Source organism: Lissotriton helveticus, chromosome 2_1 (genome assembly GCF_964261635.1).
Source record: "Lissotriton helveticus chromosome 2_1, aLisHel1.1, whole genome shotgun sequence".
NCBI lineage: Eukaryota > Metazoa > Chordata > Amphibia > Caudata > Salamandridae > Lissotriton > Lissotriton helveticus.
The window spans coordinates 595,950,719-595,974,533 of NC_136059.1; the positions used below are offsets into that span (position 1 = coordinate 595,950,719).

The window sequence follows — 23,815 nt, forward strand, 5'->3', positions numbered from 1 at the left end:
CAGTCGCAGTCTAAGAAGCGGGGGAAGGAGGTTACGCTCGAACCGGAGTGAGGAGTCCAGCGTAATAAAGATCCCCAAATATTTGAAGCCAGATTGGACAACCTGGATAGGAAACCTGTCCGGTAAAGGGGGCAAAACACCCGAAAGAACATACACACAGGACTTAGCCCAATAAATAACCAGACCCGAATTAGCACCAAACGAAGTAAGAACGTCAAATAAGACATTTAAAGATTTACGCGGGGAAGTAAGATACAGAAGAATATCATCCGCGTAAAGCGAGACGCGGTCTTCAAAATCCGGTGACCAACGGATCCCTTTGAGTGAAGGTTCCCATCGAAGCCACGCAGCCAACGGTTCCAGGGCAAGCGCGAAAAGCAACGGAGACAAGGGGCACCCCTGACGGGTCCCCCTACCAAGACAGAAGGGGACAGAAACCCGACCGTTTACCACTACCTGTGCCAAGGGTTCAACGTATAACAGCTTCACCCAACCAATAAACTCAGGCCCAAAACCAAATTTCTCAAGAGCCGCCCAAAGATAGGGCCACTCTACCGTGTCAAAGGCCATCGAGGCGTCTAGTGAAGCCAAAATGGCCGGCTCCGTCAGAAGCCCCGCCCTCGCAACAGCGCCATGGAGACGACGTAGGTTAAGAGCCGTGTTGCGATGCGGGATAAATCCGGATTGATCCGGATGAACCAAGCCACTAATGACCGTCAAGAGGCGGGTAGCCAGGAGCTTAGCCAGGACCTTGGGTTCAACATTCAACAGGGAAATGGGCCTGTAAGACGAACAAAGGTCCCGAGGTTTACCTTCTTTGGGAATAACAACTATCGTAGCCAGACGCTGATCATATGGGAGAATACCCCGTTCGCGGGATTCCAAAAACATGGTACGAAGATAGGGCGCCACCCTGTCAGGACGTAGCTTGTACAATTCAATTGGCAATCCATTCGGGCCCAAAGCTTTGCCCGAACGGAGTGAGCGAATGGCCGTCGCTATCTCGTCCGTAGTAAAAGGGGACTCCAAAGAGACTCGGTCCAAATCGGAAACACTGGGCAGAGCTATATCACGCAACAAAAGGCGAGAGTCATCAACATCCCGTTCAGACACAGGGGTATAAACCACACGAAAATAATCTGCAAAACATTCAACTATTCCAGCCGGGTCTGTCACTCTCACACCGTTCAAAGTTTGAATCACAGGCACCACACGATTCGCCCTCTCCTTCTTATCCAACCATGCCAGTAATTTACCCGCTTTGTCCCCCACATCATACAAACGACCCTGTTGCTCCCGAAACATCAGTTTAGCCGCATCTGTGACCAAAGACTTATAAGCAAATTGTTTCAGACCCAGGGCGTGGAGTTTATCAGATGTAACATCCAATTCTAGGTCAGCCTCTATCTCAGCAATCTCCCTCTCAAGGTCCACCACCTCCCGATTCCTCGCCTTTTTGGATTCAGTAATAAGGGAAAGGGCCTGCCCACGAATCACCGTCTTAAAGGCCTCCCATAGGGACACCGCCGAGGAGACGGAACCCTCGTTGTCTAAAAAATAATTGTCCAAAGACTTAATCAAAAGATTACGGGTCTCGGGGGAGGTGAGATACCAAGGGTTGATAGGAGCCACCCGGCCCGCCGCCTCCACTCCCACCTCAAAACAAAGCCAGAGCGGAGAATGATCAGAGATGCCCCGGGGCAGGTGTCTAATCTCACGAACCGCCGGCGACTGCGCCGCAGGCATCAGGAAATAATCCAGTCTAGACAGACTCCCATGGGCCCCAGAGTGGAAAGTGTATTGAAGCTGAGTAGGATGCATAAGCCTCCAGCAATCCACCAGGCCGAACGTATCCAGAAACCCACCCAGCCACTGTTGGGCCAAAGGGGTGTCCCTAGGGGGGTGACGATCATGTAGACCGGAAAACACAGAAGTAAAGTCACCTGCTATGAAGAGAGTACTATCTGGGAGGTTCAACAACACACGGCCCAAATCGGAAAAGGTAGAGGTCTGTAGACCGGGGGGCACATAAACGGCAAACAAGGAAAGGGTCCGACCCTCATAGCGACCCACGAGGACGGCATAACGTCCCCGATCATCAAGGATCACATCATCAATAGCTAGGGGGAGGGAAGCCCGAACAAGGATACCCACCCCCCTAGAACCCGTGGTAAACCCCGAATGCGTGGCGAGGCGATAGCCCCACCTATTCATTGCACGACAGGTATTGCCCACCAAATGAGTCTCCTGTAGAAAAACAATATCTGGGGACAAACGTCGTAGACATCGCAACACCACACCCCGCTTAATACGATCCCCCAGACCATTAACATTCCACGAAATAAACCTCAACCCGCTACCCCAATCCCACACAGCTACGCCGCAACCCCCTTCCAATGAGCATGACATCAAAAACATCTGTAGCAAGATAGAATCGCCTTGAGAACACAACACACAAACATCAAACTTCCCATCCACCCACCCCCCAACAAGAAAGGAAACACCACCCACCCTGCACCCCTGCAAGAAGCTAAAAAGCCACCCCAACATGCAGTGTGCCTGTCGCCCAAGAACCCCCATTCTACAAAAAGACCCCGGAGGAGGAAAGGCTCTGGCCCGCCCGCCACCCCCACAAAACAAATAACAAGGAAAACACATAGACAATAGAGGCACTGAGGCATAGAATCCCAGAAGAAGTTACTGTACACGAGGACCCGGGGTCCTGGAAGAGTCTTCGAAGTATCACGAGATAGGTGGCTCCTCCCTCGGACTACAGTGCGCATGGGCATCCTCTCCATCCCCAGATTGTTTTTCGCCATTGTGGCAGAGATGGAGTATAGTACAGTAAGAGATGGCCATGCAAAGAGTGAATGCTACAGCTGCGACAGGCACCGGGGAGGAGGGTGGGCGATATGAATGTCAGCAGCCCTACATGCCAAGAACAGATGCATACTGATAAGTAGCATATTCCGTTCGAGGCATGTGGGCTGCTGAATTCATATCTGTGCATAGAATGTATAGCAGTATCTCCCCTAGCGGTGGCTACCTGTGTCAGCTGCAGCAGTCTGGAAGAGAGTTTTGAGAACAGCCAGGCGTACAGCAGCTTGCTGTTTTGAATGTACATCTACACAATAGTGTTTTGTAAATGTATGTATGGTTGACCATGTGGCTGCTCTGCAAATTTCGTGTAAAGGAATATTTCCTAGGAAAGCCATGGATGCCCCTAGCTTGCGTGTGGAATGCGCCCTAGGGGGAACTGTTAAGGTGCGTTTTGCCTTTAAATAACATATCTGAATGCACTTAACGATCCATCTGGCTATACCTGACTTTGAAATAGGGTTGCCTTTGTGTTGTGGCGAGAAAGCAACAAACAACTGTTTTGTTTTTCGAAATGCCTTAGTTCTATCTATATAGTATAGCAGAGCTCTCTTTACATCTAGAGTATGCAAGGCCCTTTCAGCTACTGTCTGTGGGTTCTGAAAGAACACTGGCAGTTCTATAGTTTGATTTATATGGAAATGGGATACCACCTTTGGCATGAACTTAGGGTTTGTTCTGAGAACTACTCATTTGCATGTACTTGAATGAATGGCTCTTGAATAGTTAGGGCTTGCAGCTCGCTAACTCTTCGAAGCGAAGTAATGGCAATAAGGAAAGCCACCCACCTTCCAAGTAAGAAACTGTAGTTCGCATGAGTGTAGTGGTTCAAAAGGTGGTCCCATAAGTCTGGTTAAAACAAAATTTAGATTCCAGGCTGGTGAAGGTGGGTCTCTTGGAGGAATGACGCGTTTAAGTCCTTCCATAAACGCTTTAATTGCTGGCACCCTAAATAGTGAAAGGTGTTGCCTGTTTTGCAGATATGCTTCTAACGCAGCTAAATGTATCCCGATGGATGAATAGGCTAAATTGCAACGTTGTAGGTGCAAGAGATAGCAAATGATGTTTTGAGTGGAAGCATCAAGTGGGTTAATTTCATTGTTATTACAGTAAATGACAAAACGTTTCCACTTTGATGCATAACATGCTCTGGTAGTGGGTTTTCTTGCCTCTTTGATAATATTCATGCAGTCTGGAGGCAAGTTGAGGTATCCAAACTCTAGGATTTCAGGAGCCAGATCGCTAGGTTCAGCTGTTGTGGGTCTGGGTGTTGGATTTCGCCGTGGTTCTGAGTTAGAAGACTGGGTGTGAGTCGCAGTCTTTGATGAGGCACCACTGACAGTTCTAGGAACGTTGTATACCATGGTTGCCTCGCCCATGTGGGAGCAACCAGGATTAGTGTCAGAGAATGTTGGCGCATTTTGCGTGCCACTAGCGGTATTAATGGAGCTGGGGGAAAAGCGTACGCAAATTTGCCTGACCAGTTCATCCATATCGCATTGCCCTGCAATTACGGATGTGGGAACCTGGCGGCAAAGTACTGGCATTTTGCGTTTTCGCTTGTGGCAAACAGATCTATTTCCGGGTGTCCCCACTTCCGGAAGAATGGTTGGAGCACTTTGGGGTGAATTTCCCATTCGTGTATCTGTTGGCTGTGCCTGCTTAGCAGGTCGGCTACCTGATTGTCCTTGCCTGGAAGGTGTTCTGCCATGAGAAACATGTTCCTCTGAATGGCCCATTTCCACATTGCTTGAACTAGGTGCGACAGCTGTGATGAGTGTTCCCTCCTTGTTTTTGAATGTAATACATAGCTGTCATGTTGTCCGTCCGGATCAATACAGCCTTGTTGCATAAGTGTGTTTTGAAAGCTTTTAGGGCTAGAAAGACTGCCATCAACTACAGAAGGTTGATATGCATTTTCTTTTGCTGTACAGTCCAGAGTCCCTGTACTGTGTAGTGTAGGACATGGGCTCCCCATCCTACCAGGGATGCGTCCGCAGTTAACACTACTTGTGGGACAGGCTCTTGGAACAGTCATCCCTTGCAAAGGTTTTGTGGATTCCACCAATGCAGAGAGTTGTATGCCCGACTGGTCACCAACACTAGGTCCTTTAATTGCCCGTGAGCCTGGTTCCACTGCCTTGCTAGGCATTCTTGGAGCGGACGCATATGTAGCCTGGCATGAGGGACTATGAATATGCACAAGGCCATCATGCCTATTAGCTGCATAAACACTCAAGCTGGTAGTGAGTGTTGGGGTCTGAATTTTTGTATCAACGTTTGCATTCCCTTGATCCGTGCTGTGTTGGGATATGCTTTTGCTGCCAGTGTATCTATTGTTGCTCCCAGGTATTGTTGGACGTGGGAGGGTTGTAGATGTGATTTTAGGTAGTTTAGTGAGAATCCTAAACTGTGCAGGAGATGTATGGTCTTTGACATGTGGTTGGCACATTGCTGGGCTGTTGGTGCGTGTATTAGCCAATCGTCCAGATAGGGGTACACATGGATGTGTTGGCATCTGAGATGTGCTGCCACTGTAGCTAGACATTTGGTGAACACTCTTGTGACACCAACTGATAGGACTTTGAACTGGTAGTGTTATCCCTGAATGGTGAACCTTAAATACTTGCTGTGAGCAGGGTGTATTGGTATATGAAAGTATGCGTCCTTGAGGTCTAAGGTTGCTAAGAAGTCTCCCTGGCGAAGCAATGGTAAGACTTGCTGGAGAGTGAGCATGTGGAAATGCTCCGACAAAATGTACAGGTTGAGGGGCCTGAGGTCCAATATTAGCCTGAGAGACCCGTCCTTTTTTGGAATAAGGAAGTATAGAGAGTATACTCCTGTTCCCTGATGTTGTAGTGGGACTGGTTCTATGGCCCCATTTTGCAGCATACTGATGACCTCTTGCTGTAGTAGCGTTATATGTTCCTGTGACATTGGACGGTGCAGCTGTGTCTGCCGCATCTAGTGCACATTTAATTGAGGCATTGATGATGAGCTTTCCTTCTTGTATAAGTTCATCTGCCTGCTGTTTGTAAGGATCAGGTAAGTGTTGGAGAATGTCTTCCAAGCTGTCGTAGTGCGCCCTGTCATATCTGGCCAGCCAGGCCTGTGTGTTGGCTATTCTCCATGAGTTTGCTGCTTGAGCTGCTACTCTCTTGCCTGATGCCTCAAAGATTTTTGACTCCTTGTCTGGAGGAGCAGCCTCTCCAGTAGTCTGGGAATTGGCACGCTTACGTGCATTGGATATCACTAGGGAGTCTAGGGGTAGCTGCCCCTTGATATATGTAGGGTCTATAGGAGCAGCCCTATACTTCTTTTCAATTCTAGGGTTTATGACCCTTGCTCTAGCAGTGTCCTTAAAAATGTCACTTGCGTGTTTTAATACGCCTTTTAGTATTGGGAGTGTTTTAACATGTCTCTCAGATGTTGTTAATGTATCAAAGAGGAAGTCTTCCTCAATAGCATCAGAGTGCATATCTACATTATGGTAGGTTGCTGCTCTATCCAGTAGTGAATTAAAGGCTACAATGTCTTCTGTGGGTGAAGGCTTAGTTGGGTATACTGCAGGGTCTGTAATGGGCAGAATCCCCTCAGTGTCTGGTTCTCCATCCCCACCCCATGGCTGTGAGTGAGGGTCTGCAAGTGGGTTTTGTGGATAACCAAACCCTACATCTGCGTCCTGATCTTCGCCTGGGTTGTAGTCAGAGTGTGCAGGTGAGGCTGGGGCATATGGGGTATGAGGCATAGCTGGACTGATAGGTTCAAATAATATCGGAGCGGTAGCACAGTCTCTCTTCTTCTTTAGGGGAATTTTAGAAAAGTCTTCAGTTGGCGGAGGTCTTTTCTTTTTGGTGTACACAGTCACTTTACCAGTGTTTGGGTCAATATACAGTTTTGACTGGTCTTCTGTGGAGGGATCTGGATGAATAAGTTCCTCTTCCACAGTCCTTGGTTTTGGCGCTGTAGCCTTTGGTTTGTCTTTTTTCGGGTCGATGCCTTTTGCTGTTTCAACCGCTTTTGGTGGTTGGACCGGTTTATGATGTTTTTCGACAGGTTTTGTCGGTTGAACGTCTTTGGCTGGCTTCACCACCTTTTTCGGACTGAGCGGTTTTGTCGGTTCGACAGTGTCCTTAGGTGTTTTTGGAGCCTGCGGTTTTGGATCGATGCCCTTTTTCGGCTCGATGGGCTTCGGCTCGACCGATTTACTTTGGTCCACCTTCGGTTTCGGTTCGACGGTAGTCTTGGGCGCAGGCCTTGTGCTTTCGTCGACGGCTTTTTTCCCCTTGTCGATACCTGAGGCTGCTTTGCTCGAATCGACGTGCTTCCTGGGGGTCGACTCCACGTGCTTTTGTTTTTGTGTCGATTCGACGTGTTTTGGCCTCGAGGTTGACTCAACGGCTTTCGGCTTCAACGTAGACTCGACAGCTTTGGTCTTCGATGTCGACTCGATGTTCTTTGGCTTCGAAGGTTGTATCGGTACTGTGGCCTTCGGGTCGACGCCCTTCGGCTTAGTCACCTTCGGTTCGACGTAATTCGGTCCGAAGACCGTATTGTCGACGAGTTTTGGTTTAGATTGAACCGGTGTCGTATATCGTGTCTCAGAGGGCTCTTTTTGTGTGTTCTTAGCCGGGTGGTATGGCGGGGCTGTAGAACGAGTTTGTTGATCTCGGCTAAGGCCTGCTGGCGATGCCTCGACCTGAGTCTCTGATATTGGTGTAGTGTCTATATGGGGCGGTGTACTCACGGTTCGCCCCTCGTCGTCATCGGAGTCGTCTTCGACCGCTACGATGTCTTGATCATATTCCTCGAGATCGACGATTAGTTCTCCTTCCTCGAGGTAATATTCGGAGTCGTGCTCCGAGTCTTGTTGTTCGTCTTGATCAGAGTCCTCGACGCTCGCAAGATCTCCGTCATCGTCGAAGATGTTCTCGGGTGCTGGCACCGACCTTTGCATTTCTTGCCTCGCCGCCCGTCGATTCCGGGTAGTTTTTTTCGATCGGAACTGGTAACAGGCTAGGCAACTATCTTCATTGTGGTCTGGAGATAGGCATTTGTTGCACACTGGATGCTTGTCTGTGTGCGGGAACTTCGAGTTGCACTGCGGGCAGTACTTGAATGGACTTCGTTCCATCGACGGTCGGTCCACGTGGTGTCGAGAAGGCCTCACGGCCCGATTCGACGACCGTAGTGCAACACACGTTCAAAAAGTGTATCGGTACTGAGCGCTGAACAATACCGATGGATCCGAAGGCCTTTTGGCCTTTTGAAAAGTTTTTCTTGATTCCGAACTTGGAGAGTAGGAAAGTACATCCGAACCCAATGGCGGAGAAAAACAATCTGGGGATGGAGAGGATGCCCATGCGCACTGTATCCGAGGGAGGAGCCACCTATCTCGTGATACTTCGAAGACTCTTCCAGGACAACAATGTGCAATCATCCGGACCCAACACTAGGCGGCGATCTATGCACAGATATGAATTCAGCAGCCCACATGCCTCGAACCCACAGTTACCAGTAATTAACTTATTTTCTTATTCAGTATTGGGGTATCTTTCATAGATTCACATGCTTGAAGCATTATAGCAAGTAGTACTCTAAAGATCGTACTGTTGGTAGTGGATGGAGAAAGACATGTGAGATATAAAGTCAGTGTATCAAAACAGACATTTGTAAGTATTCCAAAAACCTTTTTGATCCTACAGAATTTACCACTTGTATAAAATAAGGCATAATATCATACTATGTAGATGAGGAGTTTAATGGAATGTCTACAAACATTAATCGAAAATATAGGTTACCATTGTAAACAAGAATATTGGCTTAGAATCTTACTTCCTTTCTATCTAATATGTTTTAGAATTAAAATTTATCAAATTAAAATCAAGCAATGCTATGCAATTTCAATAAATTAAAATGTATAAAATTCCTCTTTACTAGCAAGAGGCCCCCCTTAATCGAAGAGATGATGCAGTACTGCTTGGCCCACTGCTGCATCTTCACGCTGCGTGGATTGCAGACAGTAGTGCTGCGTGAAAGTGTGACCACTTTTCCATGTTGCGGCATGGCAAAACTTGTCCAGTGTCACCCCACCAAAAAGAGCTGACAATGTGGACACTGTTCTGGTGGAATGTGCTTTAGTCCTTCTTGTTAACGGCTTGTTAACCTTGTCGTGGCAGAATTGGATTGCTGTAGAGACCCATTTGGCAAAAGTGGCGAAGTTACTGCTGTTCCTTCCTGGCCCTGTCCGTAAGCCACCAGTAGCTAATCAGTCTTTCTTATGTCCTTAGTCATCTGCAGGTAGAATTTTAGACATTTATTTAGGTCTAGCATATGCAGCGCTTGCTCTGCTGACTTAGATGGATTTGGAAAGAAAGATTAGAGTAGGACTAGTTCGTTAAGATGGAACTGTGTTGGAACTTTCGGAAAAAAAATTGGGTTTGTCCCCAGAGCCACATAATTTTCTGTGAAATTTCATGGTAAAAGCCTGGATTTCGCTAACTCTACTTGTGGAAGTGAGAGCCAGGAGGTGAGCTACTTTCCAAGTCAGATATTGTAGCTCGGCTTTGTGAATTGGTTTAAAGGGCTGCCTCATCAATTGCGCTTGGACTAAGTTAAGTCTCCATTCCAGAGGGGTAGCTCGCACTGGAGGGAAGGCATGAAAGAGTCTCCTCATGAAGGCGAGGGCACCTTAACTGAAGAGAACGTGAGACCGGATTTTGCTAACGAGATGAGATCTGGCAAAATCTGCTCCGGGGAAGCTTGAAACGGGTGTAAGTTGTTCCTTTGGCACCAGCAGCAGAACCGTTTGCACTTTAAGCGGTACGTTTTATTAGTGCTTTCTGCTCTAGATCTTGCAATGATATCTCTGCACTCCTGTGAGATACTCATGTCCCTGAACTCCAAGAACTCAGGAGCCAGGCATATAAATGAAGAGACTCCGGGTCTGGTGACATATTTGCCCCTGGTCTCTGGTCAGGGGAGATGGTGACAGTTGTAAGCGTATGGGTTTCGATTTCAACAACTGAAGAAGTTCCAGGACCCCGTATTGCCTCGGCCATAGTTGTGCTATCAGGATGAGACAATAGCATTCCATTTTCATTTTGGTCAGCACCCTGGGAATTAATGGGATGGGGGGAATGTCGTAATCCCTGACCATCGCATTAAAAGGGCATTCCCCCAGGACTCTGGGAGAGGGAACCTGCTGGCATAGGATTGGGATTTGGTGTTTTTCCTAGTGGCGAAGAGGTCTAAAGCTGGCTTTACCCACATTTGAAACACCTTGTCGAGTGGTACTGTTCCAATTCCCATTCGTGGCAACTGTACTGTGTTCTGCTCAATGTATCCGCTAGCGTGTTGTGTAGCCCTCGGACATGCTCAGCTCTGAGTGTGATTCTGTGTTGCATTGTTCCATCCCACAGCTCCTGTGCTTCCTGTGATAGCGTGACGGATTTAGTTCCCCCTTGCTTGTTGACGTAGTACATGCTGGTCGTATTGTCCGTATGAACCAGCATGGAGGAACCCGTTATCCTTAGTAGGAAAGCCTGAAGATATAGAAAGATGGCCTTGAGCTCTAGCCTGTTGATGTGCTGTAACCTTTGTGCACTGGACCATTTGCCCTGGATCAGTAGATCCTGCAGATGGCTCCCCCAAGCCATCCATAGAGGTGTCTGCCATTAAAATGAAATCTGGAATAATTTGAACAAAAGTGAGACCCTTTGAGAGATTTGGTCTGTGAAACCATCATTGTAGGGCTTCCTTCTTGTGGGTTGTGATCTGTATTAGATCATCGAAGGATCCAGAGGCTTGCAGCCATTGCCTCTAGAGGTCACCCTGAAGTGGTCTCATCCTTAGCCTGGCTAGTGGTACTAAATCTATCGCTGATGAACTCCTTCCCAGGAACGATTTGTATGACACTTTTCTTAACATGTTCTTTGCTAGCAGTTGCAATCGTATTTGCCTCTCTTCTGACAGGAAAGCTTTGTCCTGGATGATATCTATTGTAGCTCCCAGAAACTATATGACTTGACTGTGAAGGAGTGAAGAGTTTTCTCTGTTCACAGTGATGCCTAGAGCCCAGAACAACTGAAGGCAAGCATTTGTAGTCTGAGTGGCTTTACGTGCCATTGGTGCTTTGAGCAGCCAGTCCTGAGGGTCTGCTTTCTGAGAAACTTGTTGAGATTCCTAAGATCCAGTATTGGTCCCCATTCCCCTGATTTCTTACTTATCAAGAAAAAAAGGCAATAGAAACCTCTTCCCCTTTGAGATAAAGGGACCTCTTCTATTGCTCCTTTGGAGAGCATGACCGGAGCCTCCTTTTGTAGTAAGTGAAGATGAGGGGGGCTCTCCTGGGTGGTGTATTCGGTGGTCACTGGCTAAATTCTAGGGTGTGTCCAAAGGTGCGCCACTTATGCACATAGTTGGAAATCTTCGCACCCATGTTTTGGGAGGGTAAGGTAAGCTGGTACCCGGACGTGATCATTGTTTTCTGTTAAGAGTCACGACCTCGAGAAGGCGTTCTTTAGCGGGTTCCTTGGCGAGAGAAACCAGCTGTAGAAGACTGGCGGTATGCTAGAGGATTATAATTTTGCCAGTACTAAGATAAGTAGGGCTGATACTGTGGGGTTCTCAAACTCCTTTGTATGAGGTAAAGCCTTGTCCTCTAGCCCCTCTGAATGTCACTTTCTGATATTGTAATGTGCCTAAAGATTTTGATGTATCTGTATCAATCTTGATAGCTAAAAGTGCCTCATCTATGTGCTTTCCAAACAGGGAATCACAGTCGAAAGCCATATCCAAAATCTTCGTTTGCACCTCTGGCCTGAAGGTGGTAGCCTTCCACCATCCCTGTCTTCTCAGTACAGCGGCAACCGCCAATTGTCTAAAACCAGTATTGGCTACATCCAGAGCTCAGTCGATGGTTTTTGATGTTGCACGTTTTCCCTCCAACAGGATCTTTTTAGCTTCCTGCCTTCTGTCCTCTGGTATGAGATTCACCAAAGCTCCCATGTCTAACCAAATCTGGCAGTCTTAATAGTCGATGATGGCTAAGGCATTCGCCACCCTGATTGTGACTGCGGCCATAGTGGAGAAGTGTTTTCCAAGAATTTTCATTCTCCATCCCGCCTTATCAGGTCGAGGCGTGATTTGGGTGGCAGGGTTCTAGGAACTTCTTTGTGCTGCTAGGGAAATAACCAAATCTGGTCTGGGGTGTCCTGTGAGGCAAGACGGAGAATCCTCTGGAGCGCTATATTATTTCTAAATCTGCTGGAGTGCTGGAGGTATGGTTGCCAGTGTTCTCATAACTTTGATACCTTCTTGCCATATGTAGACAGTAGGTAAGTAGGGCTGATACTGTGGGGTTCTCAAACTCCTTTGTATGAGGTAAAGCCTTGTCCTCTAGCCCCTCTGAATGTCACTTTCTGATATTGTAATGTGCCTAAAGATTTTGATGTATCTGTATCAATCTTGATAGCTAAAAGTGCCTCATCTATGTGCTTTCCAAACAGGGAATCACAGTCGAAAGCCATATCCAAAATCTTCGTTTGCACATCTGGCCTGAAGGTGGTAGCCTTCCACCATCCCTGTCTTCTCAGTACGGCGGCAACCGCCAATTGTCTAAAATAATGGGTATGGAGCGCACAGACTGCCTAGTGTCCTCCTTGATATCGTACAGGAAGCAGTCGGTCTGCTTGACTGTCATTGGCAAGTGGAACCTGATGGATGCTCTCTCCATCAAATTATGGAGTCCTCCGGGGGGGAATTTGATGGTACATGTAGAGGAGAGGGCGTTGGTATAATATAGTCCTCCCAAGGATCTGACGCTGGGGGAGGATCTGGGAGCTTGCCTTCCTCTTTTCCTTTGTCTAACGCAGACGTATCGTCTGTGATAGGACCTGTTGGTAAGGGGTGAGGAGTAATCGTAGGTGTAATTGGCAGTGGCAAAACTGGCATACCCGGTGGGGAGGTCTTGGATGAGAGAAGGTGGCAGATGGGCCACGTCTCTAGGACGCGGTTCTGGCTGAAAACCATATGTGTGGTAGTGATTAGGCGGAACCACATAACTCTGTTGGTAATACTGATCCTCATTATGGTATTTCTCATCCTCCTCATCGTCTTCTTGACATTTTACGTGCAGCTCTGATGGACTATGAGCTACACCATGAATACCATCATCATCAGAGTCCGGTATGTCCAAGAAATGTGATGGGATTAAAGGTGAAACCTAACTGTACTCTGACATGGCTGAGCGTAAAAAAATGTTGGTTACCTTTGTGATATGAGTAACCCTCGTCGACGGTGGAGTCGATACTGCAAATACAGCCGGAAGAGCAGATTCCATAGTCGACGGTGTTGCAGTCAATGGTAGTGTAGTTAACGTGGTCATCCACAGAGCTCTCGCCAACGAATCTTCGTCGACGGTATCGTGGACGGTATCTTCGTCGACGGAAGTGTGTCAACAGCCTTCGTTGATGTTGCCGTTGGCGGTGATTCGAACGTCAGCGGGCTCTTAGAGAGCGAGACTCTCGTCGACGATATAGGACCCAATATTGACATTGTCACAGTTGCTATCGCCGATGGTGCAGACGATGTAATGATTGTCGTCGTCAACGAATGTGGCAACTTCATCGACTATGGCTTTTTGCCAGATTTATGAGGAAGAGGCTCTGGGAAGGTCTTTGTCCTTTCTGGAAGGCGTAGAGGACACAGACAATGTAGGTTCTGAGGAATGTTTCACTCCTTTCCCCCTTTTAGAGTCCCAAAAGAAGGTTTGTGTTGTTTCCTACCTTCTGCAGAGGAACTGACCTGAGACCTAGCCCTCTTGTGAGACTTGGAGGATCTAGCACTATCTTCATATGAACAAACTGCCTGATGTTTAGTGGTCTAGAATTACAAGAACAACCTTCCGCCTCCTTCTTGAGAGTCTTTGAGAGAAAGGAATGGCAGATTTTGCATTCCCTCACCTCATGTTAAGGATGGAGGCAATATATGCAATCTTTGTGTGGATCATCTACATGAACCCTTTTTCTGCCACAGGTCTTACATGGGCGGAAAAGACCCCTTTTGTCAGACATGGTGTTAAGAAAATCCAGAAGTTGTAGGAAAAAACTTAGTAGCACTCAAGGAGACTCCTTGCACACAACGTGCAGGAAAAATAGGAGGGAATCTGCCTCTGCTGTGAGTGTTCTAGAGGGTGCAGACAGCTGATTTTCTGTGTTCAACATTTGGTCCTCTTTTAAAAAAAAGGACATGGCTAGGCTAACAATAAGATGGCCTAGGGTCACTATAGCCTATGATATTTGTTAAATACGGCTTGATTATTTTACCGTGGGACTCCTAACTCGATGACTTGGAATGATTCAATGAAAGATATCTCAATACTGGGTGAATTCAGTGTTATACCGCATAAGGATCCCAGCGCCTTAGAAAAAAAAACGAGTAAGTCCTATTCTGTTTTGGTACTTAGAAAATTGTAGTGAGAAATATCAAATGCTGCAGGGGGACCAACATGCTTCAAGTATCAAGCCTTTGGCTCTACGGAAGCGGCTACAATTTCAGCAGCAGCTCACTCAGGAAGGGGTTTTCTTCTGACAAATTTACAAAGCCCCTTTCTGTGTTTGGACTTGGAAAACTTTTCAACCTTTTTGCCTTCCATACTTTCACCGGTCAAATCCACTTATAGTATCTGACAAGGGCTCCATCGCAGTCTGCCTCAAATCGCGGCTAGGTTCGAGTCTACCACTTCCATAGATTATCTTTGGTGCTTTGTGACACTCTTTAAAAAAAATCATATTTCTGATTCCCCGAATTAGTTTTTTGCCATGCTCTTCTAATTTAACTCATAGAAATGTTCTCTTCATTTTAAAATTGGTTGTGGAATGTTGTTGTTTTGTATGCTTTTTTTCACTACTGTGTATGCACTGCTAAAATACTTTATACATTGCCTCTAATTTAAGAGTGCCTGCTTTGTGTCAGATCACCAGAGAATGAGCCCAGGTTTATTTTATTTACTTTGTATGACATCTAGCAGGTGGTGGCTTTATCTTTTGAGGTCGACACTAGTCCACCCTAAAAAAACAATGCACTTTCCTACATTTGTTTACTACATAAATGTACAGCGATGATAACTCAAAGAAGGCACCTCTTTAATGAATCTCAAAGTAGCATTCACATACCGTGCAAAACCCTATATTTTCAGCTCTCAACCAAAGCCACATTATGACAATGCCATTTTCTAGTTTAATTGAATGGTTATTTCTGACAAGACTTTGGATGAGGGGCTGAGCTCCTGTGAGATCTGAAAGAAGTCGAAGACGCAGCCCTGATGCCGGGCCTACTGAAACCTGCCTACTGGAGTACAGAACCAGGAGGAGGCTAGGAGTCTAAGAAGCCTCAGAACTTTCCTCACAGGGACCAAAGATTTTGCTTGAAACATCAAGATTATATCCTGAAAGGTCATGAAGTCTATGACCAGAACCGTCCCAATGAAGGGAATCCTCTACATGAGGCACAGGTGAGACTTCAGCTCGTTGATGGAAAACCCCAAAGGTGTCAGAGTTTGGCCGTCGTCCAGAGGTGTTTTAGGATTGAATGTGGTGAGCCTACCTATAACCAATATTACAAGGTTACATAGAGAATTGCTGGTAAAGGGTACTGCATAGGAAGACAATTCAGATACAGCACATATCTAATGTTTACACAAAATGACGTAACAAAGCTTTCTCACCACACTAACTGGATCATGGCTGGAGGCAGGTAACAGTGCATGATTTATCGAGCCAAGGAAGGCCCAAAACCATTAGTGGCTTGACAAACCTCCAATTGGAATACAAACATCTACATGGTTGATTAATACTGAAATATCTTTTTGGATGGGTAACATCCTCATGAATATTACACAAGTTTACTAGAAAGCAAGTGTGACAAAAGAAAATGGTGATGGTAATACTAAGTTACATGATTAGGCCTATTAATGCTAAATGCCATTGCTGATCAATAAATACTGCCTTAGACAACAGACCCTTGTTACTGCTTGGGTGCACTATTGATGCTCATTACATTCTGGGGTCAATACTGATTTTTTGTACTGCCTGGAGGCATTGAGGCTGGTTACTGCCTGAATCCAGCTATGATAATTATTGACTGGGACCTTAGATGGTCATTAGTGATTGCATCCATTGATGTTCCTTCATTGCCAAAATTACTAGACATCGACTTATTTTATTTACCAGATTACCAAGAGATTACGATCCAATGACAGACTACCTTTGATATTTAAAACATGCTAGTTTTGAATAGATATCTTGCACAGAAACTGCCTTAATTAACTCCCTTTAGGGGATTTTCATATGTAAAATAAAAACAATCCTTCCCCTCATCCATCCGGTCTAATGTATACTTGTCACACCTTATGCACCAAGAAACAATGGCTATATCAGCGCTGTAATTATTTTTTGTTGCTATACAATTTCCTACACTGAGAGTAACACAAACTGGATAATTATGTTACTACCAAGAGGAGTACAATATGCTATAGGTCTGGGCCACCATTTTGTTTACCTTAATTTCTATGCGAGATCTGTGAGGAAACAGTTGTCCAATCATAGAGAAGTCTGTTCCCACCATGCTGATGGCCAAAAAGAACATGTCTGTTTCTGTTAAATAAAAAAGACCAAAAACATTATAAACTTAGTTAGAAATGAATGGCGAGCAAGCACATAAAGCTTCACAACTAACAAGTACAAACGTTCTAAAATATCTGTGATAGCCTTAAGGTTATATTTCAGATATGGGTCCATATACAAGCTAGTGCTTATAAAGCTTGCCATGAAGTGTGGGGTACTGCTAATTTAAAGTTCTTATAACTACTGAAAAAGCCTCTTTTTTAAAGCAATTGGCCTGGATGGTCACAGATAAACTAAACACATCAACCCTACCAGTTTGCAAAGCAAGTTTGCCACGAACCATACTATTTCTTGCTGTTTGCTCTAAGGATGTTACTGCTCGTCAACCTCAGCTGTTGTTGATGTCAATAGTGCTGAGACAAGGCCCCTTTTCATTACAAACTAAGACAGTGTGAGGTGCTTGCTAATGATGAGGTTGTTAACATTAACAGTGAAGGAAAAACATAAAACATGAACTCAGCAAGACTTGAGTATAGAACAGCTGACTGCAGCGTGCTTTCTGTGGCACATTTGCACACCTCAAGGGTCACAGAGGTGGCCCTGCAGTTGAGCACATGGAGTTTCATACATGTGTTTTCACTTTTCAATAATGTACGAGTTACTTACCTTCGGTAACAATGTATCTGGTAGAGATGATTGTAGCCACAGATTCCTTAACGTAGAATTACCCCCAGGCGTGAGACTGGATCCGGAAAACTTTTTGCCACAGCATTCCTGCGCGCCGGGGGGACTGCACCACGTGACTCTGCCCTGAAGTCCTCCGCGTCCGTGACGTCAGCGAGGATACATAAGTCCCACCCCGGCGCGCCTACATCAGTTTTCTTCGGAGAACTTTTCCTTGCCATAACGAGGAGCCATCACTAAAAAAAACGGTGAGAATACTGGAACAGTGTGCGAAAAAGCCCCACTAAACAGAAGGGAAAAAAACAATGGTGAGGAACAGAACCATCCAACAGAGCCAGGTACTGAGGCACCAATATCTGGAATGAAGGAACAGGGTATCGCTACTGGAAAGCAATACAACAGCCTCCCCGGGGCAGCAGCATGTGAAAATACACAGCAGACCAGCAGATCAAAAGTCTGCAGCCACCGCCCGGAAAAGAAAGGGACACAAAGGTCAGAACGGAGAGCAATGACCATTCAACCTCAGACAACTCCAGCAGGGAGAAGCCTCCCGAACGCCAAAGTCGAGACCAGCCAAGGCACCTTAACCCCAAGGACTGCCAAAGGCAGAAGTGCAAGCATCAAAGGAAAGAAGAAGCACAAGCGAATCCCACACTGGAGATCAGGGTGCAGGGGCGCATAAATGCCTATAAAGTCAAGAATGGAACAACAAGGCGAGCATCCCCCGAAGGAGGGAGTAAGAAAGACACTCGCAAAAGGCAACCACACGGAGGCAGGAGAGTGCAGTAGACCCAGAGGGCCATCGCAGAACGGGGAGCAAGGGGGGGTCGTTTAGGAATCTGCGGCTAGAATAGTCCCTACCAGAAAAATCGTTACCGAAGGTAAGTAACTCGAACATCTGATAGAGACTACTAGCCACAGATTCCTTAACGTAGAATAGATACCCTAGCCATACCCAAAGGGAAGGAGGGTCTGCGAGAGGACCTCCCCAGCTCAGGTGAACCCAAGACCCCAACAGGAAACAATCGCCGAGACAGGGAAAACACTCAGTCCTCCCCAACAGGGGATGAGCCACAGGGAAAGAGCCCAGTCCCCCCCCAAGCAGACTAGAACCGCAGTGTCGCGGAGAACACCACCTCACAGGGGATGTGTAACAATGAAGCGGCAGCCCCGCCCTTACCAAGCAGGAGAAGGAAGGGCAATACGAAAGGAGGCCATCAGCCAATGTACCAGGGACCTCCACCGGAAGTCCCAGATACAGGTAATACGAAAGGACACTAGTAGCCAATGTACCAGGGACCTCCATCGGAAGCCCCAGGTACAGGCAGTACGAAAGGAGACCAACAGCCAATGTACCAGGAACCTCCACCGGAAGCCCCAGGTACAGGCAATAGGAAAGGAGGTCAACAGCCATTGTACCAGGGACCTACACCGGAAGCTCCGGGTACAGGCAATGCGAAAGGAGGCCAGCAGCTAATGTACCAGGGACCTCCACTGAAAGCCCCAGGTACAGGCAACGCAGGGGAGTACCAAGGAAGAGCAACCCAGAGACTCGAAGGAGAAGAGCAGAAACGAGGCCAGGAGCCCTCCACCGGGAACACACCCAGTGAAGAGGGCGGCCAAACTCATCACAGCTGGACGTCAACAGGCCAGACAGAACAGCGCCTCAGTAATAAGGCAGGTGGAAGAGAAAAACATAGTCCCATAAGGCTCCCGAAAACCCAGAAGCAGGGGCGCCAAGCCTCACTCCAAGGCCCCTTGCCGTGGACCAGAAGAACCGGCGGGCGCAGCAGGGTGCCAACCAGCAACCACCCGGAAAACAAGAGGAGAAACAAGTAGAACCAAGCAAGTCGTCAACACAGGAAAATAAACCTTCTAGACACCAGACAGAGGACCAGGCCAAACGGCAGACAAAAGGCAAAAACACCGCAGCACAACGCCACAGCTGCCCAAGAAAACGCACCAGCAGCATACAGCAACACCAGGAAGGGCAAGGAACCCGCAAGGGGGAATCCACACCTTCCCAGTGTAAAACAGGGCTATTCAATAGCTACAAACACCCCACGTAGGGTAGGACTTGGCCCAAGAAGTATGGAAACCACTCTTAGGGAAGAAATCCCGCATCAGAGAACAAATCAGAAACCCTGCGGCAGAAACCAGAGAAGGCTTAGTAAGCAGACAAAAAGAACACTCTTTGCCAAAAGGGGATGAACCAGCAGCCAACTGAAGAGGTAGGCCAACTCAGGACCCCTAGGGCACAGTATCCCTCACAGAAAGTGTAACGTTCACCCCAACACCAGATTCCAGGAGCAGTGGGATAACACCTCCCACTAAGACCCAGATGAACAACAAAACCACCTACTGAGGAGGAGAAGGAGGATGCCGGAGCCCTGCAAGAAGACACTGAATGGCAGAGTCCGCATGAGTGTTAAACAGAAGGACCCCGTTAAAGGGTAGATCAACCAGACGTTCCCTGATGTTTTCAGGAAAAACTGCATCACGCAGCCAGGCATGGCGACGTAGAGCCACAGAAGTGGCCATAGCAGGGCCTAGAGCATCGGCGACATCCAAGGCCGCATGAAGAATTAATGCGGCCAACTCCCTACCATCTAACACATGGCTCCGTAGGTCAGCATGGGCACCCTCATGAGAGACATGAGAACAAAGGGATTCCAAAGAGTCCCACAGACTGGAAGTAGCCCTGGTCAATACACACAGAGTGCTAAGCGCCCGCAAGGCAGCGCTAGAAGAAGCGAAGACATTACGCCCCCCATGAATCCAAACACTGGGCCAAGCGAGACGCAGGATACAACACCACAGGCAAACATGGAAAGGCATTCCGCAGAAGAGAACCTTGAGTAGAAGGGTGGAAAGAAAGACAAACAGGGTCCTGTGGAGCAGGGCAGTGACGATGCAGAAGTGCCTGAGGCACCGGTTCACCCATGGCAGGGCGCCCCCATAAGAGAATTGTGGAGTGATGCTTCAAAGGGAAGGAACAACTCCCGTCCACCAGAGCCTTGGTGGAGAACTTCCAAAAGGTTGTCAGTAGAAAACGGAGTGACTGGCTCACCCATCCGCAGAATACCAGCGGCTGTGGAAATGGCCCGAACACTAGCCTCCATAGGGCGCCGCGGAGGAGAAAGTAATTCCTCCGTGGGTGACGGCTGCAGGCTGAGCCACCCGTCCCCATCTCCAGGGGGAAGCGGCCAGCCCCGGAATAGTGGGGGATCCACAGATAAATGAGGAACCTGAGGACCCCCAGAAGGCAGAGAGGCCAGGGAGAAAGCCATCCGCGAGCAACGGAAAGAAAGGTTTGAGGATTTAGGCCACGGGGACGGCGAGGAGCCCTCGCTGGAAGATGCCGGTGAAAAGGCAACAATACGGCGCCCTGTCTCCGGGGAAGAACACACCAGCAGATGGCCGACCTCTGGAGAAGAAGGGACCTCAGGAGATGAATTCAGAACCTGACACCGGCGCCTGATCGGCGTCAATCGGCGCCGGCCCGACTCCTGCCACCACGTGTTCACCATGAGGGTGGGGCGGGTTCTACGCCAGAACGGTGAGGAAGCGGTGCCGAAAAGGCACCGGCTCGGCCTCAGACGGGGCAGCCGCCCACGCCGAGGACCGAGTGGGACTCTGGAAAGCACCCCAGGTCCCTGCCTCCACCGTGACTCCACCGGAGCCGGGGAAGAGGGCCCCTGGCGCCGAAACGGCGCTGCCTCGAGCTCTGGTGAGGCAGCTGCCTGCTCAGAGGACCGTGGGGAACTCGGGGGCAAGCCCGGAGTCCCGGCGGTCTCCTGCGACGCCACAGGGAGCCCCGTAGGGGTTTGCGGCGAGGCAGGGACGCCCGGGGCTGAAGAGGGGAGCCTCGAAGGACCGCACCTCGACTACACCACCCTCCTAAGACCTGGAGCTGAAAATTCCGGAGCCGTCGGCGACTCCACGGAAGACCCCGCGCGAGGGAAGGGATCCGCAGACATCTCAGGAAGTGGAGGAAGGGCCAAAGAACCAGAACCAGAGTTGAACCTACACACTCGCTAAGGTGTACTCACAGACACTTTAAAATAGCAAAAAATTCAATGCTAAAGGTATTGTGGCGGAAATCGGGGACACCCTCTGCCACAAGAGAACAAAGGGAAATGTTATACACATATTGGGGCCCAGACCCCAAGCCATTCATATTTGGGTGCCAAGAAGAAGAGCTGAAGAAGCTGCAAGGAGGAACTACCACTTTGCTGTGTGCTTTACTGTGTTGGCCGGCAGAGGCTGCTTCTGTTTTTGGCAGAGAAAGGACTGGACTGAACTTTCCGCAACTTCTTTGTTTGAGTTCTCCAAGGGCTTGAGGTAGAGCTTGCCCCCTGTTCAAGAACTCTGAGGAACAGCAAAGACTTGAAGTTCATCTGCTACCAGCACTGGGGACTATGTGTTTTGTGCTGAAACAGAAGAAAAAGCAACCCTATGCCGTCACCGACGTCGCTGCCAGCTCCGTGTCCTGAAGGCACCGCCGCACTTCGCACAGCAACCCCCGTCTCACCGCCGCCGCCGCCGTTCAATGACACCACCAAGTCCCTGCTTGCATCGTGACCTGCCAACACCGCAACGAGCACCGCATCACTTCGCACCGCAGCCCAGGTCTCACCAACACCGCAGGTTGACCATCACAGAGCCGCTGCCTGCACTGTGTCCTTAGAGCACCGCACTTCGCAAAGTTGTACTTCACACTTCAGCCCGGATGCCTGCGCTCCAGACTTCAACCACAGGGAGCTCGATCTGCAACGCGTGTGACTTCTAAGGCCCGACGACACTTGCACCGACCTCCAGAACCGACGCCTGCCGACACTGGCTCTTCGGAGCTCAACGAGAGGTACCAGACCGCCTGCATTTCTAAAGGTACTGTATTACGGGTCTTCACGACACCGTAGCTGGCCTGCGACGCCCCTGTCAGCCAGAACTGTTTGGATTTGTTGTTCATGATGCCGTGATAGCCCAGGACGGAGCTAGTGAATTCAAGTAACTGTACTTTAAGTCTGTTTTTGCTTATTATCATCGTTTTTGGTCTTGTTTTGTACAGATACAATATTGGATATTTTTCTAAAACTGGTGTGGTGTCCTTTTGTAGTGTTGTTACTGTATTACTGTTTATGTGCAAATGCTTTACACACTGCCTCTGAGATAAGCCTGACTGCTCGTGCTAAGCTACCGAGGGGGTGCGCAGGGGTTATTTCAGTAGTGTAGCCCTCTTATCCTGACTAGGAAGATGGGTCCCTGCTTGGAAAGGGAAACAACCTGCCAACTAGAGACCCCCATTTCTAACACACATATATATATACATGCACACATATATATCTACACATATATACCTATACACCCTTCTATCCCAGCTACCACACATTTGCACAATCACTTACATAAATACCCAACTCTATCCTGTACCACTAACCAATCCACTCATCAATAACACAACCAAAATCCACACTATACTTAACCCCTCCCCCGCGGGGCTAATTCCCCTGCCATGCTGGGGGGAGGGGGGCGCGCGCAGCTCCGCGGTGCTTATGGCGAGCTCGGCTCGTCATGCAGCACGGTGGCGCTGTGCTCATGACGAGCTGAGGTCGTCACGACCACGCCCGTTCCAATGGAAGGCCCAGCACAGCAGGAGAATTATCTCTCAGTGGGCGCAGCGCAACGGTCATGACGAGCTCAGCTCGTCATGAGCACAGCGCGACCGTGCCTCATGACCAGCTGAGCTCATCATGAGCACGGAACGGGTTAACTATATCCCATCCAGACACACACTCCCTACGCGAATTACTCCGAACAGACACTTTTTTGTCACTAACAAAACTATACTAAGCCTTACGCCATTTCTTCCACCAATACACTCCTCTTCTTTCTACCACAATAACACAACTGCACAACACTTACACTCCACCACACATATTACCTCTTGCAGCAATCAAAACTAACACAAACACTCTTAACTCTAGTTCATTCCCTCTTACACACAACATACACTCTATTCACAAACACATCACCATCCCCTTTAGCTTACAACTTCCACTCACAAACAATACTCTACAAACAAATCCTTCTCAGAAAACAAATATATGAGCACCTCCTTTCACTACTTCTTAAGAACAAAACAAAACGCACACACCAGCACAACAAAATCTCTCACGCACACCACCTCATTATACTTTGTCACAAACTACAAACAGATATCCACCTTCCAGACTACACAAATCATACACACCATGAACAAACTCCAATGCCAAGCTTCCTCTCTTCCCCCACACCTGACACATATACAGCAACACAGCAACTCTCTTGTAACCGCCTCTCAGCCATTGGACAATTTAGAACCTTACTACATGAACCACATGCTGCACCACCACCCCCAACTCAACACCTCCTGCCCTAAACAGGCACAAACAAAATAAGCAACATGCCACTCCTCACAACTTTGCTTCTCCATGTCTACAGCACAACAAAGTTACACTACAAAAACAACACAACTCAAACACCGTGTATACACACACATACACACACACACACACAATCTGCTACAAGTCCAGAAAATACTGCTCACTCTTCTACAAAACAAAGTCACACTATCGCCAAAGCACATT

General features: G+C 48.1%; 1 protein-coding gene across 3 annotated transcripts in view; it reads right to left on the reverse strand.

Annotated features, from left to right (window-relative positions):
• Nucleotides 1-23,815, reverse strand: part of BDP1 (BDP1 general transcription factor IIIB subunit) — a 1,449,812-nt gene that overhangs the window by 1,247,638 nt on the left and 178,359 nt on the right. For all 3 annotated transcript variants that reach the window (XM_078675286.1, XM_078675285.1, XM_078675287.1), the window contains exon 7: nt 16,438-16,532. In XM_078675286.1, coding sequence (XP_078531412.1) covers nt 16,438-16,532 — 95 coding nt within the window. The remainder of the gene's footprint in view (nt 1-16,437; nt 16,533-23,815) is intronic.